The sequence below is a fragment of the Octodon degus genome, unplaced genomic scaffold, assembly GCF_000260255.1.
Source record: "Octodon degus isolate 3935 unplaced genomic scaffold, OctDeg1.0 scaffold00076, whole genome shotgun sequence".
NCBI lineage: Eukaryota > Metazoa > Chordata > Mammalia > Rodentia > Octodontidae > Octodon > Octodon degus.
Window position 1 is genome coordinate 4,744,100 of NW_004524652.1, and position 15,174 is coordinate 4,759,273.

Sequence of the window (15,174 nt, forward strand, 5' to 3'; positions counted from 1 at the left end):
GCCTCCAGTACCCCATCCACTGGTGTCTCCGTGGAGGCCTCTGCAGTCAGCAGTACTCACTATGCCTGGACAGGCAACTTGAGCAGCCACTCTCATGCCATGAGTCAGGATTCAGAGGGAAAGCGCCACTTGCTACTGCTGCTTCTGCAATGATGTCCTCCTCTCCACTCTCCCGCAGGATCCAAACCTTGCTTCATAGCCTTGCTGCACCCTGGCGACCCGCTTCTCTCACGTTCTTCCGTACACTGCTGTGTTCCAGGATCTGTTCTCCACACCTCAGAGAGGCTGCTTTGCCACTGCTCACCACCCAGCCATCTTCTACACACTGGCTTTCGTTTGGCATCTTCTCCACGTCATTTCTTGTAGGTGCCCCCGTGCCATCTCTGACGTTAACTCTGGGCTCGCTCTGCACTCAGCCCTGATGCACTGACATAACTCCCTGAAGAGCATGTGTTTTAGGCGGACCACAGGCCTGAGCCGCTGGTGCACCATGCAGCGCCTTCTTGCAGCACAGTGCCAGCTTGCTACAACTAGCTGCCCCATGGCCTGATAAGTCTTGGTCCTTGGACTTGAGGCATTGGTCAGTTCTTCCATCAGCCCACATTCTTTGCTTCAGTGACCCTGTCACTTCTCAGACCTAACCCAAGGGGGTAGGTACCCTTGTTGGAAGTGGGCAACCTCCTTTCCCAAGGGTCTCTCATCTGCTGCTTTACATGCTGATTTCATCTTCAGTGGAAGAGCGGCGTGCCACCAGTGCTCCAAGACGGAGTTCCCGGTCTGCTCACAGGGCACCACACACATTTCTGGAAACCAGCCATCCTTCGCCTGCGGTCCCCAGCCTTCCGTGCGCCACTGGTGCCGAGCCTTCATGCCGTGGCCCTCCCACACCCCCTCCCAATTCACACCTTGCCTGCTTTCTACAGAAAGTCCTTATGGTGGCTGCACAGTCAAACACAGCTTCTGGAGTGGGGAGAGCCTGGACTCGGGTTCTACGTGCCCTGCCTGGCCTTGGACACTTCAGTCCTGTAAACCTGTCTCTTCCTGCACAGTGGAGGCAACATTCTTGCTTCTGAAAGGTCGCCATGGCCTCTGCTTGAAATAATGGGTACAAGGTCACAAGAAGGACACACGCCCAGTGAGCACTGGACAAACTTGCATTCTCCACCCTACCTCTTGCTAAGCTTCTGAAAGAACGGTCTGTAGGACTCGGAGGGCTCTCCCTCAGGCCATTTGCTGAAAAAAAATTAGAAAAGCATTCATGAATTTAATAAGTGCTTTTGACTTTGACAGTAATGAGTCCAGTGTCACAGTGAGGGGACAGGCGCAATGCATGCTGGGTGGCACTGAAGGGCTGTTACGTAACGTGTGCGAACAGGTCTGAAGAGGATGCCGGCTTGCACATCTGCGACAGCTGGAAATCAATATACAAGCTGCTGATGCAAATGCTGTGACAGAAACCCTAACAGTGGTGTGCACAGGCAGGTCAGGCCCTCCACGCCCATCTGAGAGAGGCGGTCAGGGACGCAAAGAGCTCAGCACCATCACACGGCGTAACAGGGGTGCTGCAGGAGGAACAGCAGCCTATAGTACACTCTCGCTAGGGTTGTTTCCACTCTTGTATTAGAAACGCAATATATTTAACATGAAAACAATCAGAAGACACTCTAAGCCAAGTACTAATCGTACTAATTGTAATGGTGAGGATTAACAATAATTAATTGCTATTCGGTGTCAGGGCTCTACGGGCCACTTAAAATACACTTTTATTTGTTCTATATGATTTATGTTATTAATAAAGCCAAAATGTGTTTAGTCCCGGACTTGGCCAGAGCCATAATGCAGGCTCCAGAGTCAGAGAAAAGCCTGACAATCCTGTGGGATCCCCAGTGCAGTCTTGCCACCCTAGGGAAGGCACATGGGGACCCGGCGTCCCTCAGGTGGCTTTCAGACACACAGACGTCTCCATACATGGCCATCCAGGACTCTTCCTCCAACTATGTGCATACCAGAAAAAAGTCAGACTGTGACCCTAATATTTGATTACTGTGAGGCACAAAGATGCCAGGCAGTCACTGGTGTGCCCATTTATCTCTCTCCATGCTTAGGAACCCATCCCCTGCTGAGCAAGAGGCCCTGGGGACAGGAAGTGCTGAGAAATTCAGAGCTTCCACAGGTGGCTTTATCAGGGCAACTGGTTGGGGCTGGGGCCTTTGCGTTCTACAAAGACTCACAGGATTTTCTGAGAGGAAATAAACACGGGAGACCTTCTGGGGAGGGGCGCTGTACAGCTAGCCCAACGCTACAGAGGGAGTGGAAAATTCAGGACAAGTGCTCAGACATCGGAGACTTCCTCTTAGCACTTTAAGTACGATCGTGATATTCTGATGGCAAACTCCGTGGTTTGGATACAGTTCTCGTGCACCTCTCTAGGGTTTGCGTGTTGGAATGTGACCCCCACCATGCAGTATTTAGAGGGCAGAAATTTAACCCTGCTGCAGTGTCCACAGGTGTAGCCTGTGGGAGTTGATCGGGATGAGACAAGGCCACAGCTGAAGCTGGTGGCTTTGCAGGGAGGAGACACCAGAGGACACACCTATGACCCCCTGTGCCCCCTCAGGACTCTGCCAGCAAGAAGGCCATCACCACATGTGACCTTGACCTTGGCCCTCCAGAACCGTGCATCAACACCGACCTCCTCACGAAGTTACTCAGCCTCAGGTCTTTCATTACAGTAACAAAAAAAGAACAGACAATAGAGCAAATAAATCTGAGAGCAATTTAGAAAATGTAATAAAAGAGCGCATAAATTTTAGTGTGTGAGTACAAACAATCTTTTGGTGCTGGAAGCAGCATCGCTCTTGACAACACAGTAGAAGACAGAAGCCCACATCCGTTTAATAGGAGCCTGCAATCCGCTCCGTCTACTGCCTGAGGCGCCTCACCCTGTTCTCAGCTGAGACGGAATTTCTACAGCTGCACAAGGCAGCATCCATCTCTAAAATCCATATCAGCCTACCAATATACATCAATAAAGCACTAATGAGCCGCTGTGCTAACTCCCTGCACGCTGGGGGAGAGTGTGGGTGTCCCGGAGTCGCTCCTCTGTGCCCACCATCTCTATGGGCACAAGTTACCTTGCTGCAGTAGGAGGCCCAGTTTTTCTCTTTTCCATTCATGAGCTCCTAATGTGAGCAGATTTCTCTGCAGACATTGGAGATATTTAAGAGAACCTTTCTATCCGTGGAACATTATTTCCCTCACCACTCGGGAGAGGCCTGCAATAAGTGGATTGGGGGACCCTCCAAGAGGAAGAGGGGGAATGGTGCCCCTGAACGCTGCAGAGGAACGCAGAGGTGGAGAGCTCCGGCTGAGCTGAGTGCACGGCGATTATCCACCCTGTGCGGCTGAGTGGCTCATGGACCGTGCACTCTAGAAAACAGGCCTCTGGGGACTTGGGGACTGCCTGAACTGACCCACACAGAAGATGTGGGTGCCGGTAACTACCAGCTTTTATCATACACAAGGGCAGCCTCTGGGCCTTATTCTGAACAATAGATTCCCCAAGAGCCCCCCGGACAGTGCCGCCTACGCAGGTGGGAGCCCACAGCCACCGGACCTCAGAGCCTCCCCCTCCTCCACACAAACAGCAGCAGCATCTTTCGGCAGCAGAACTCCACCACGTGACCACACCCAGGTGCTCAGTCCTGGGCTGGTGCCAGGAGACCGGGGCAATCTGATGAGCAAGGTAGACGAGCTCTCTGTCCCATCACAGAGCTGCCAGCTGCAGGGAGGCACTCACCAGGGCAGGAAACCCACACACGTGACACAGCCCGCGGACGTCCCAGCAGGGCTTCACAGTAGCCTTCGCCCAAAGCTCTCATGTGGGAAAGAACTGAGCTCGAAGGTGCTGAGTCCCAGGGGGGCAGACACACACTGAGCTCGCGGGAGAGGCCACTCGGCCTCCATCTGCCGATGTCTACTGAGAGCCTTGAGCTGCCCAGGCACCGCGAGAGGTGCTGGAGCCGGGTGGTAAGAAGAGAACGTGTGTAATGCCCTTGGGGGGGCTCATCTCTCACACCCAGAAACCATCAGATAGACAGACTGGTCGCCACTGTTATATAACCAGAGTCTGTCCAAATTCAGCTGCAGCTGACAGGCAGACCAGCTGTGTCACTGGGGTACAAATGAGAATCCATAAAACTGTGTCCCACGGCTCCTAAGAACTGGCTCATGAACAGAGCTATTCCTAGTGTTCTCCTGACTAAATCCAATCTCAAACCAGCAAAGGTTCTGAGAGAAGGCCCTGTCCTAAAACAAGCTGTGGTCCCTCGGATGTGGCCTCTAAACACACCGTTGGAATTCAATTTCCTCCCTTCTCCTTGAGGGGTCTCTTCACACACACACACACACACACACACACACACACACAACATACACATACACAACAACAGCAACAACAACGATGCCAAAAAATTCAATGGAGAAAGAATGGTGGTTTCAACAAATGGCACTGGGGCACCTGGGTAGTCTCGTGCTAGGCACAGGAATTTGGACCCTTACCTCGCCTACACACAAAAAAAATTCACTCCAAAGTAGACCACAGACCTAAATGTAAGCGCTAAAGTTATCAAAGTTTTGGCAGAAATTATATGAGAAAGCTTTTGTGAACTTGGACTGGACAAAATATTTCTTAGATTCAACACCAAAAAAATAAATAATCCGTAAGAGAAAAACAGAAAAGTTGGGCCTCTCCAAAATGAAAAATGTAGGCTGTTCAACAGATTCCTATTTAGAGGTGGGCATTCAGGAGGCTGAGGCAGGAGGGATGCAAGTCCAAGCTCAGCCTGGACTACACAGAGAACTCAAGGCCACAGTGACAGCCCCATCTCAAAACACAAAGCCAAAAATTAAAAAAAAAAAAAAAAAAAAATAGACCCTAGTAGGGCATGGAAGACAAACTGAAGTCTGGAACAAAATATTTGAAATCATATGTGAAAAAGGACTTGCATTTAGAATAGAAATAGAAATCTCAAAATTCCATCATACTTTTTTTAATTTTAAAATGAGCAAAAGATGTGAACAGTTATTCACCAAAGACCTGCGGATGTCCAATGGCACATGCACAGATGCCTGATGGCTGGACATCTAACTGAATGGCTGAAAGAAGCAAGACAGACTCTACCAAGTGTTGACGAAGGTGGGCGCTCATGGGGCGCTCACACCTTGATGGTGGGTAAAATAGTACACCTACATTAGGGACAGTTTGGGCAGTTTCTTAAGAGGTTGAACAAGACTTAACCACACGCTATGACTTTTCTATTCCTAGAGAAATGAATGCGCCAAGGCTTGAGCGCATGTGCCTAGCAGCATTTCTTCTCATAGCTGAAGACTGAGGAACAAAATATCCATCAATGAAATGATGAACTGTGGTATATTCATACAACAGAATAGTACTCAGCAATAAAAAGTGATGCACAATTGAGACACACAATAACAAGGAGGAATCTCAAATTGAATGCTGGGTGGGTGAAGCTAGGCCAAATAAGGCAGAGATAAATATAGTGAGTCTATTTTATTATTTCATTTACATAAACTCTAGAAAATAAAAAGTAATCATTTAATTTTTAGGACCAAGAACAGACAAGTGGTTGCCTCGGGTTGAGCGGAGAGGAAGAAGGGGAAAGGCATGAGGTTAAGGTGATGCTCACTGTCTTGATCTTGGTGAGGATTTCACACCTCTGAAGCCATCAGAATGTACCCAACTATCCACTTACATGTGTGCCACTGGTGGCTGGGGAGTGACTGCGATCTCAACGCTCTGCCTCCACCCCTGGGCCCAGGCACACCTGTACCTGGATCTCACACCCAGGCAACCTGCCTAGTTCCTGAGCTCAGATGAGTTTCTTCAGGGAGCCCAGGGGGAACCAGAGCTTGGGTCTGATGCATTCTGGACACCACCAGAGCTACCTGGCAAGAGATCCGGCTGTGCAGCAAGCACTGGGACACCCACAAGGGTCCTTTCCTCCTCCTGAATGCATGCTGTTCTTGATGCCCCTCACGCCGACACACTCATCCCACCATTCTCGCCACTCTTTGGAGCAGTTCTGGAAGTCTTCCTTCATGAGGGTCTTTGAAAGGTATGATCAAAAAATAAAGTGAATGCTACTGCCAAGCACCAGTCAGCAGAAAGGCAGGCCTGTAAAAACATGCATCCTCATCCACCACATCCATGGCATCTGGCACTCTGTGACTTGTGGCTCTTCTCCAAAGTCCAAATGACCATGAAAGGTAAATGCTGAGAATCGATTCCAGACATCGAGAGTGTCACAGGAATGAAACTAAAGACATTAGGGACAGAGGACTTCCAGAGCTGCTGCAGAAAGGGGCAGGAGCCATGGGACAAGTGCACTCAACACGAGGGAGGGGCTTCGAGGGGGTGCGCAGCACCACGTCCTTCACCACAGTCAGTGTTTTAAACATTCGCTGTGCTTTATGATCCTACCCCGTATGTCTGCAAAAGCCACACAGCACTAGGGGCTCTACCTGTCCCGGCCTGAAACTCCAGGCCCAGGCCCACTTTTCTAATAAAGCCCCCAACCTTGGACTGGAGCTGGCCTGGCTGGAGCCCAGCAGGTGGGAAGCTCCTGAGAGCAGGGAGAGATGGGAGGGGGCGGTGGGCGGGGCTATTGAGGCAGGTGTGCGCAGGCTCCTGCGGGCTCATGCTGAGATTTCCCTGAATTATGCAGAAACAATTCCACAATGTTAGTTCTTAATTAGAGATGCCAAAGACAGAAATGAACAAATGATCTAATTAATACTGGCATCATAATGAAGCTGACAGAACAAAGGTTGAGAAGACAGCAGTATCTATCCCTGGCCACCGGGAAGTATGCAACACATCTCCAATTAGAATGGGACAATAAAAGTCCAAATTACCAGCATGAAGAAGGACAAAATTAGGCAATAACATCCAAACTGCCTGACAACTTATTCTTAGCCACACGGCCCCTGGCAGTGGGTGAAGGAAACTCATGCCCAGAAATAGCCTAACAGCGGGCTGTTGCAGGAATTTTTGTGAAATATTGTTAAAGGAGAAGAAATAGCTTTAAATCTCTTGAATTCTTCTGTTCTTCCGAGCAGTATTAGCATTTGCTGGAGGCTTGCTTGTGGGTTTCTGTCACTTGCAACAGCATGACAGCAACACTTGACGGTGTAAGAATTCAGCTTGGTTCTGCCAGAACCAGCTACTTGCTGATGATGTCAGCCCAGCCCGAGGGTCCCCATCACAGCCACCTGCCCTCCACCCCACCCTGCAGGAGGAGGGCAACTGCACAGCCTCTTGTGAGTGCTGCATACTAACCAGGGAACGCAGAACCCAGAAGGCTTTCTCCCAGGAGTTACCCAGCGACCCGCTTCCCGGACACTGCTCAGCAAGCAGGGGAAATTCGTGCTTTTTCCTGACATCCACTGCCTCACCCCTCCATGCCATCATTGGAAACAAGATCAAGGTCCCTCCCTGGGTTAGCTTTAAAATGCTAATACCCTTTTACCAGCCCTTTAACACTCTCATTATCATGAGTCCAGCTGATGCAGGAAGTCTGAAACTTAATTATTATGACCCTAAGCAGAGGCCATCCTCTTCAAGATCTATGGCATTTACATGTACTCCTCAGCCAGCGTGAAAGCGTCTGTCCCCCGCTGATGATGCGTGGCTGGCTTCTGTGGTTCTGGAAGCCACAATCCACTGACACACAATACCACTGCAAATGCATAAAAACATGAAGCTGTCACTTCGAAAGACAGATACCCGAAGGTTAAAACAAAAATAAAAAAGGAAAACGCAATTTCCCCCCCCCCCCCCAAAAACCTTAAAGACACTTAGCGAAGAAAACTAAAAAGCACCCTGGGGAGACAGCACAGGGAGGCCCCTCCCCAAGGAGTCCAGGTCCATCCTAATCCTTAGGACCTGTGTGTAGGTGGCCTTCAGGGGCACAGGGGCTGACCTGCTCTGTAAGTGACCTTGTTTAGCAAAAGGGCCTGTGCAGGTGTGATTTTTAAGGATCTCAAGAAAAGCTCATGCAGAATGAAGGTGGCCCCTAAATCCAGGGACGAGTGTCCTTGAGAGACAGGAAGGTCATGCAGAGACGTAGGGAGGCTAGGACAGCAGAGGAGGAGCTGAGAGTAACGCAGCCCTGAGCCAAAGGTTGCTGAGAGCCACCAGGAGCTGGAGGGGCAGGGCAGGGTCCTTCCCTGGAGTCTCAGGGGACATGGGGCCCTCGCGAAGCCTCTATTTCAGACCTGTGGCCCCTGGGACCAAGAAAGAATACATTTCTATTGCTTTAAGTTAGTTACCTTCCACGGTGGTGACTTGGTACAGTCGCTCTAGAAAACTAACAGATGTAACAAAGGAATGTCGCCAATGCCACCGAGGCTCCCGAGGTGGATTGGCTGTGTGGGCCCGAGCCAGTGAAACGGCCTTTATAGCCGGCCGTGGCAGGGCCCGGGCAGAGAACACGCGAGATGATGGGACGGAGCTCAGAGGAGTGGAGCAATGAGGGTGCCACCCTGCAGGCTCAGAAGGTGAAGGGCGGGGAGGGGACCCGGTGCACTGGCAGAAGCTGGAAAAGGCGAAGGACAGGGCACACCTGGGGCCCCAGAGAGGGTCACAGCCCTGTCTGCCTCTTAGATTTCTGACCCCCAGATCTGTAACCAATGTTTGTTTTAAGCTGCTGAGTTTGCAGCAATTTGTTGTGGCAGCCACACCGAGACTACAGCCTTAGGAAATGGCCTGAGGGTGAGCACCCCAGACCCAGCCTACAGCCCCGCCCTTCTGCAGCTGTTCCCCTGCACACGCCTGAGGCGGCAGGAGGAGCTGCCTTAAAGGGTCATCACCGCTCAGGCCCCTTGTCCGGCCTGTAACAGACGTTCAGCCAACGTTACCGCTGAACACTCACCCTCTGTGGCGACCTCCGGGGCCAGCGCTCTCGCGCATCCAACCTGTGCGGCTCCCACGGCGCCCTGCACGCCGCTCCCCACGGAAGGAGATGCATTCGTGTTTGAGGAATAAACTATCCCAGAACAGAAGGCGGCGCGGCCCGCTCAGGCTCACACCTCCACCTCCACCCGACGCAGGGGCCCCGCGCGGACCTTCCGCCTCTCCCCGGAGAGTCTCGGCGCCGAGACCCCAGGGGAGAGGTTCCAAGGACGCGGAGGCAGCGCCTCACGCACGGCACCTTCTCCCATCTCTGGGAATCTCTAGCATTCATTTGTTCACCTATTTGTGTATTCCCCAAATATTTCCTGTGCTCCGGACACTGCGTAGGCCTGCGAGCAGGGGAGTTAGCAAGCACACAGTCGTAGACACTGTCCACCTGAACAGCCAAGACAGGGTGAGGCTCACGGGTAAGAGCACGCGTGCAGACAGCGGCTATACATATGCCGAGAAAGCACCACCAACGTGTCACAGGTCAAGTACTGCGGAACTTCCTTTAGACACACACTTTCACTTACATCCCCCGAGCTTCCACCTCGGATTTGTTATCACACAGATTCAACAAGTCGCAATTCAATTCTATGCATTTAGAACAACTGGATCACCATCTGACAAGACTTCTACAAGACATAAGGGTGAAGGGCGCGAAGAGGCAGCCCCAAGCTGAGCTTTGCAAGACTTCTCCTAATACTGCCTTGAAAACTAAAACCTTGCTCTTTTCCGTTCCAGGAAATTTGAAAGGAAAGCATTTAATCAACTGTATTTTGAACACCCAAAAGCCCAGGGTCTTTTTAGGATTATCTTGATTACTTTTCGTGCTGTCTTACACAGTGGCTCTGGAAGCAGCCTCTGGAAGGCCCCTTTCCACTGCGCTCAGCGCTCCACCAAGGGCGCCCCCCAGGTCGCTGGAGCCAGGCTGGGTGCCACACTGCCCCAGCCACTTCACCCTCGCCACTCTGAGGTCTTTGCCTTCCTTCCCAGTGAACTGAAAAACGACGGCTTTAAACTTCCACTTTCAGAATATAAAAAGCACAAGTCTCCCGAATCCTCCACACAATGGCCCTTGAGAGACATAAAAAGCGCCGCTGTGTCGCGGTCAGCGGGGCCCTGCGCCTCCTGTCCCCGCTGGCCGACAGCCTCTGCGCCCCCGCCTCCCTCCCTCCTTGCACCAGTGATCTGATTTCAGCATCTCTCAGCCCTGGAGAGTCTTTGGCAGAACACAATCCACTTCCCAGTGGAGTTGGTTTTAGAGTTTAGGAAGATAGAGAATTCTCCATCACATGACAGAGTGAGGCACATTGCTGGCTGCTTTCATACATATATCGGAGTACGAGAAATACCTCACCTTCCCCCGGAATCTAAGGAGGGCAGCGGCACAACCCGGCAGGAAATGACAAACTGCCCCCCCCAAAGCTCTGCCCTCCCCCCACCACCTGTGTGGGAGACAAGAGCCAGAGGAAGGCTGAGTGCAAGGCTCAGGCCTGACCTGAGGGAGCCCTCCAGGCAACTCCAGGGAGAACCCAGGGAGGCGGATGCCCCTTGCCACTTGGGTCTTGTGATGTTTTTCCTCAGAAGATGGAAATCCAGATTTCTATGTGAATTTACCAATTTTTCGCATCACGTAACAAACACCAAAAGAAAACAAAAGTGCCACTGTTGCTTGTGTGTGTGTGTGTGTGCACGCGCATGCACACACACACACACACTTAAGTACTTGGAATTTTAAAACATTTTAATTTAATAATAATTGTTAGCTGGGCATGGTGATGCATGCCTGTAATCCCAGTACTGGGGAGGCTGAGGCAGGAGGATTGTTGTGAGTTTGAGACCAGCCTGGGCTACAAAGACCAGCCTGAACTGCATAGTCAGATTCTGTCTCCAAAAGACAAATAATAATAATAATTATCAGCCTAAACCTTGGTGTGTAACCCTTTGGATCCTGCCAGATTAAGGCAAGATCCCAGCCTTTTCAGTCACCGATGTCCTCAGATTCTGCCCTCCAAAAGCCACAGCATCCCAGGGCCGAGAAGCTGCCGTGTCCCACATGACCACAGCTCACAACTTCCTAAGCTAACCCTTCTCATTTATCTGAGCCACACATCCACTCGTAGAACAGCCAACCCAGGAGGATCTTCAGTGACCCTAAATCTGCTCCCTGGGGACCTCCCAGTGCCATCAGTCCTGTGAGAGAGCGGCTGAGTGACAGCCCCCACAAGGAGCAGTGTCTCTGGAGGGTACTCATGACTGGACCAATGTTGGGGGGATGTCCCCTGGGGGACCCTGAGGCCCACACGCAGCTCTGTGGACAACTCCATTCATCCTGCGGTCACAGCAAATGTTATGAGATGTCGATGTGAAGCTCTGGCAAAGGCAGCCCTGGCAACGCATTAGGCCCTCCCCGTGGACGCGGGCACGGGCTGGCCGCACAGCCCGTCTCACTACAGCCCTGAGCGCTGGGACCTGTGGACCTGGGACCTGTGTCCCAGCCCTGAGCGCTGGGACATGTTCTGCTCCCCTGGAGAGTGGACAGTCATTTGCTAAAAAACATGCTCTCTTCGTGGACTCCCAGAGGGGACAGCTGACCAGGGCACTATCACCTTCCAAAATACGGTGCACACCACCATGGCCAGAGGATGTTCTGAGTATGTTTCTGGGCAATGAGCCAAAATGGGGTCCGTGAATCTGGACCTTCCCTTCTAGGGCAGAATTCTCCAGGGGAGGAGACCAAGGACCCCACCCCATGGAGCTCCACACCGGCTCTCCAGAGGGAAGTAAGAGCACAGGAACTCTGCGGTATGTTCACAGCAGCACAAGTGTACGGACACCAGCCCATCTGCCCCCGGCAGTGTCTCCTTCCAGCAGGAGGAGGGAATGATAAACATTGGGCCGCACGTGTTCAGGATTTTTCATCTGTACAAATGATTTCTGCTGTGGTTTAGCTCTAAAATGCGCCCCCTCCAGGTCTCATTCTTGTGGAAAGCAATCGGCCCTGGGCTGCCATGACCCTCAGTGCATTTGTCCATTGCTAAGCTTTGTAGCTCCATCAGCAGGCAGGAGGTGGGGCCTGGCAGGAGGTGGGCAAGAGCCCCGATCTGGAAGGGTACGACCTTGTCCTCAGCTCCTCCTTTCCCTCACTGCTTCCTGGCTGGGATACAGCAAGCAATTTTCCTGCACCAGGCCCTTCCTGCCTTGGAACTAGCCAACTATGCACTGAACCCACGGACACCCTAAGCCAGGACAAGCCTCTGCTTCTTTCAATTCCAAGTACAGGGTATTTTTGTCCCAGTGGTGCTACAGTGACTAATAAATCTCCCATGGCTTGGCTCTGATACTTCTAGATTACAAACACTGGGGACTTGTGCTTGTTTAATCTGGCCTACTCACGAAACACAAGGCTCTGCAGGAGCCCCGGCACAGGGCTGTGTCCCTGGATTTCAAGCTGGTCCTCCTTCCTCCCCAGAGGGAATTAATATTCCATGCCCAGGAAACGAACTCTGCCAAACCAGAGTTTCCTAGGCTCATTTTTTAAAATTATACTTCCATAATGTATCATTTCTTCTTTATTAATTGTCTCTGGAGAGAGATATGTACCTCCCACGTACCTCACACTGAAAAGAAATCTATTTCTCCCAGGCCTTTGCTACCACAGGGACACTGCTAAGTTCTTGAGTTGGGGACAAAGTTTTGTTTAACCTCTGGGCCTGGGTTTCAGGAAGAACACAGTTCAGCAGCATCGTACTTTCCTGTGACACATGTGAAGAGCTTAAGGAGCGGGGAGGACTCTGAAACTTTGCCTTTTCTCTCCTAAGTGGCTGCTACAAAAGCAGATGGCAAGAAAGGCACTAAGAAAAAAATAGGCAGAAACATTAAATTTGGTAATTTTGGCAGAACCCCCAAAGAGCCAGAGAAGCTGAAAACATAGGATGGTCCTTGGCAGAATCTGGAATCAGAAGTGTAGCTAATGAGCGTGTCAAATCCAGCAGAAATGTCCCAAGGCCAGGGTTCCCTCCCCTTAAGCTGTATCCTGGTTATATCCAAATTAAGCTAGGTGATGCCTGGTGAGCTTTTTTCTCATTTTAACAGTAATTTATTTTAATGACTATTAACAAAAATTTAGTATATCAAGCTCATGGATTTTATTATCTGATAATGAGGGTAAATTACTTTCTAAGCTTGAAAGAGGGAGACATTTATTAGCACCACACGCTCCCCAGCTGAGCCAACCAGCTGCCCAAAGAAGCAAGGCGTTGGAAGAAAATCTATTTAGCTAATGGCATTGCTGGGCATAGGCAGCTGGCACGGACTGGGGTGGCACGTGGGTTGTCAGCATTAGGAAAATACCATCCGGGCAGGAAGGAGATAGGAATAGTACAATGTGAAAGTTATAGCTCCAGGAGGACCGAGGTCACCCACGTCCGTGGCCCCTAGGTCTGCGAGAGCCTCTCCCCACCCCCCAGCCACCCCACCCCAAATCCTTAGACACCGCAAGGCCACAGATCAGCTTAGTTGGTGTGGTAAAGACAGAAACCGGACCTTCAGAGAAACAGACAGAAAGGTTTCAAAAAATGGTTAAGCCTTTCTCCTCCAAAATGGACCACCCTTTTGATAGGTTCTGGCCTGAGTCCAAACGGCTAAATTACTACGGACCTGGTTCAACATGGCTGAAGCCCAAAACAGCAGCTCATCTTCCCAGGGACCACCGCCTCCTGCTTCCCCATCCCAGCCCTGGGTACAACTTCCTTCTACCTGTCCTGTGCACAGCAGAGATCCCCCAGTCAGATCCTTGGGTGTCACTGAACCTGCCCCTCAAACTCCGCCCCTGACAGAAGTCCCTAAAATCTCAGCCTTCCTGTCTCAGGTCTGAGGATCCGCCTCTCCCTGTGGTCCTGTGGTCCTCTCAGGGTCCTTGGAGTTAATAAAGCCCCCCCCACTGCTTTTTTTTTTTTTTTTCACTTCTCCTTTTCTGCTACACGGGAAAAGCCTAACACTTTTCACAAACGGCAAAACGGCCCATTCTCTTTCCACTTGTGGGTGGGCCACTGCTTTCTCTACAAACCAAGCCCAAGCTTTCTAAAGAGCCACAAGTTCCAGATTTTTTTTTTCACCACCAAAAATGCTTATCCTCAACTCCAGACGACAATGCATCTCTTTCCTTTTTGAAAGCCCACGCGCTTCCTTGGAGTACCTTTTAAATTCTCCCCAATAATTCCCTCTATCCCTCCACAAGGAAAAGGAAGAGGAAGGGAAGGGAGGGGAGAGGAGCGGAGGGGAGGCTCTGAGCTGAGGGGGCGAAGGAAAGGAAGGTGGAGAAGGAGAAGGAGGGAAGACAGTAAAGAGAGGAGAGCGAGTCCCCTGGGCCTGAGGGCCGGGCTTCCCTCCCTCCACCCAGACCCCTGCTGTCACATCCTTGCCCCTGTCCTGGGCGCGGTCCTTCGGCTTCCCGCCTCGGGAGCTCAGGATGCAGAGACCGAACAGACGCTGGGGCAGAAGCGGAGCGGCCACAGGGCCTCCCTACCTTCACCACGTCCTCGTCCGCCGACCTGCACTCCACCGACTCCGACACGTGCACCACTGAGCCGTCCTCTTGGACCCCGACGACCTTGACGGGGACGGACACGGGCTTCCCAGTGAGGATGGCGGTGTTCAGAACCTCCGTGTCCTGCGCAGGAGACAGGGGTGCAGGTGAGCACGCGCGGGCCAGGCGGGGATGGGGAGGGCAGCGGATGAGGCCGTGAGCAGGCCGTCCTGGGCGCCCCGCCACCCAGCGCTGCCGGGGTCACGAGCCCCGGGAAGGGCGCGCTGCGCCTCCCACTCGCGGCCTTCTCCGGCCGTGCTCTGCGCTCCGTGCTCGGCGCAGGCTGCTGCTCGGGGCCTCGCAGCCCAGGAATCCCGGGCCTCCTCTGGGTGCCAGGTGAGGACAGCCAGCAGCCCTGAGCCTCTGCTCCCGAGGCCAGGCCCCGCGGTCTGCTTCTGCGACCTTCCTGCTGCCGCTGCTGCGGCGCCCTGTCCGCGCGACACCTGGGGGATTACGGCGGCCCCAGCTGCCTCCTGGGCCCGTGGCCCGGCCATCGGGCTCACACGACTTCTCACCAAGAGTAAAACTCGTCAAAAGGATCCTGCCATTCTTTTTATTTTGTCGATTTTTTTTATTAGTACACTTTGCAGCTCACAATGATCACATT

At 52.1% G+C, this 15,174-nt stretch overlaps 1 protein-coding gene across 1 annotated transcript in view; it reads right to left on the bottom strand.

Annotated features, from left to right (window-relative positions):
* Positions 1 to 15,061, bottom strand: part of Tmem132b (transmembrane protein 132B) — a 67,049-nt gene extending 51,988 nt beyond the window's left edge. The window contains exons 1-4 of the mRNA XM_012515725.2: positions 14,777 to 15,061; positions 14,508 to 14,651; positions 9,316 to 9,371; positions 8,955 to 9,068 (exon numbers count right to left, since the gene is read on the bottom strand). Coding sequence (XP_012371179.1) covers positions 8,955 to 9,068; positions 9,316 to 9,371; positions 14,508 to 14,651; positions 14,777 to 15,061 — 599 coding nt within the window. The remainder of the gene's footprint in view (positions 1 to 8,954; positions 9,069 to 9,315; positions 9,372 to 14,507; positions 14,652 to 14,776) is intronic.
* Between the last annotated feature and the right edge of the window lie 113 nt (positions 15,062 to 15,174).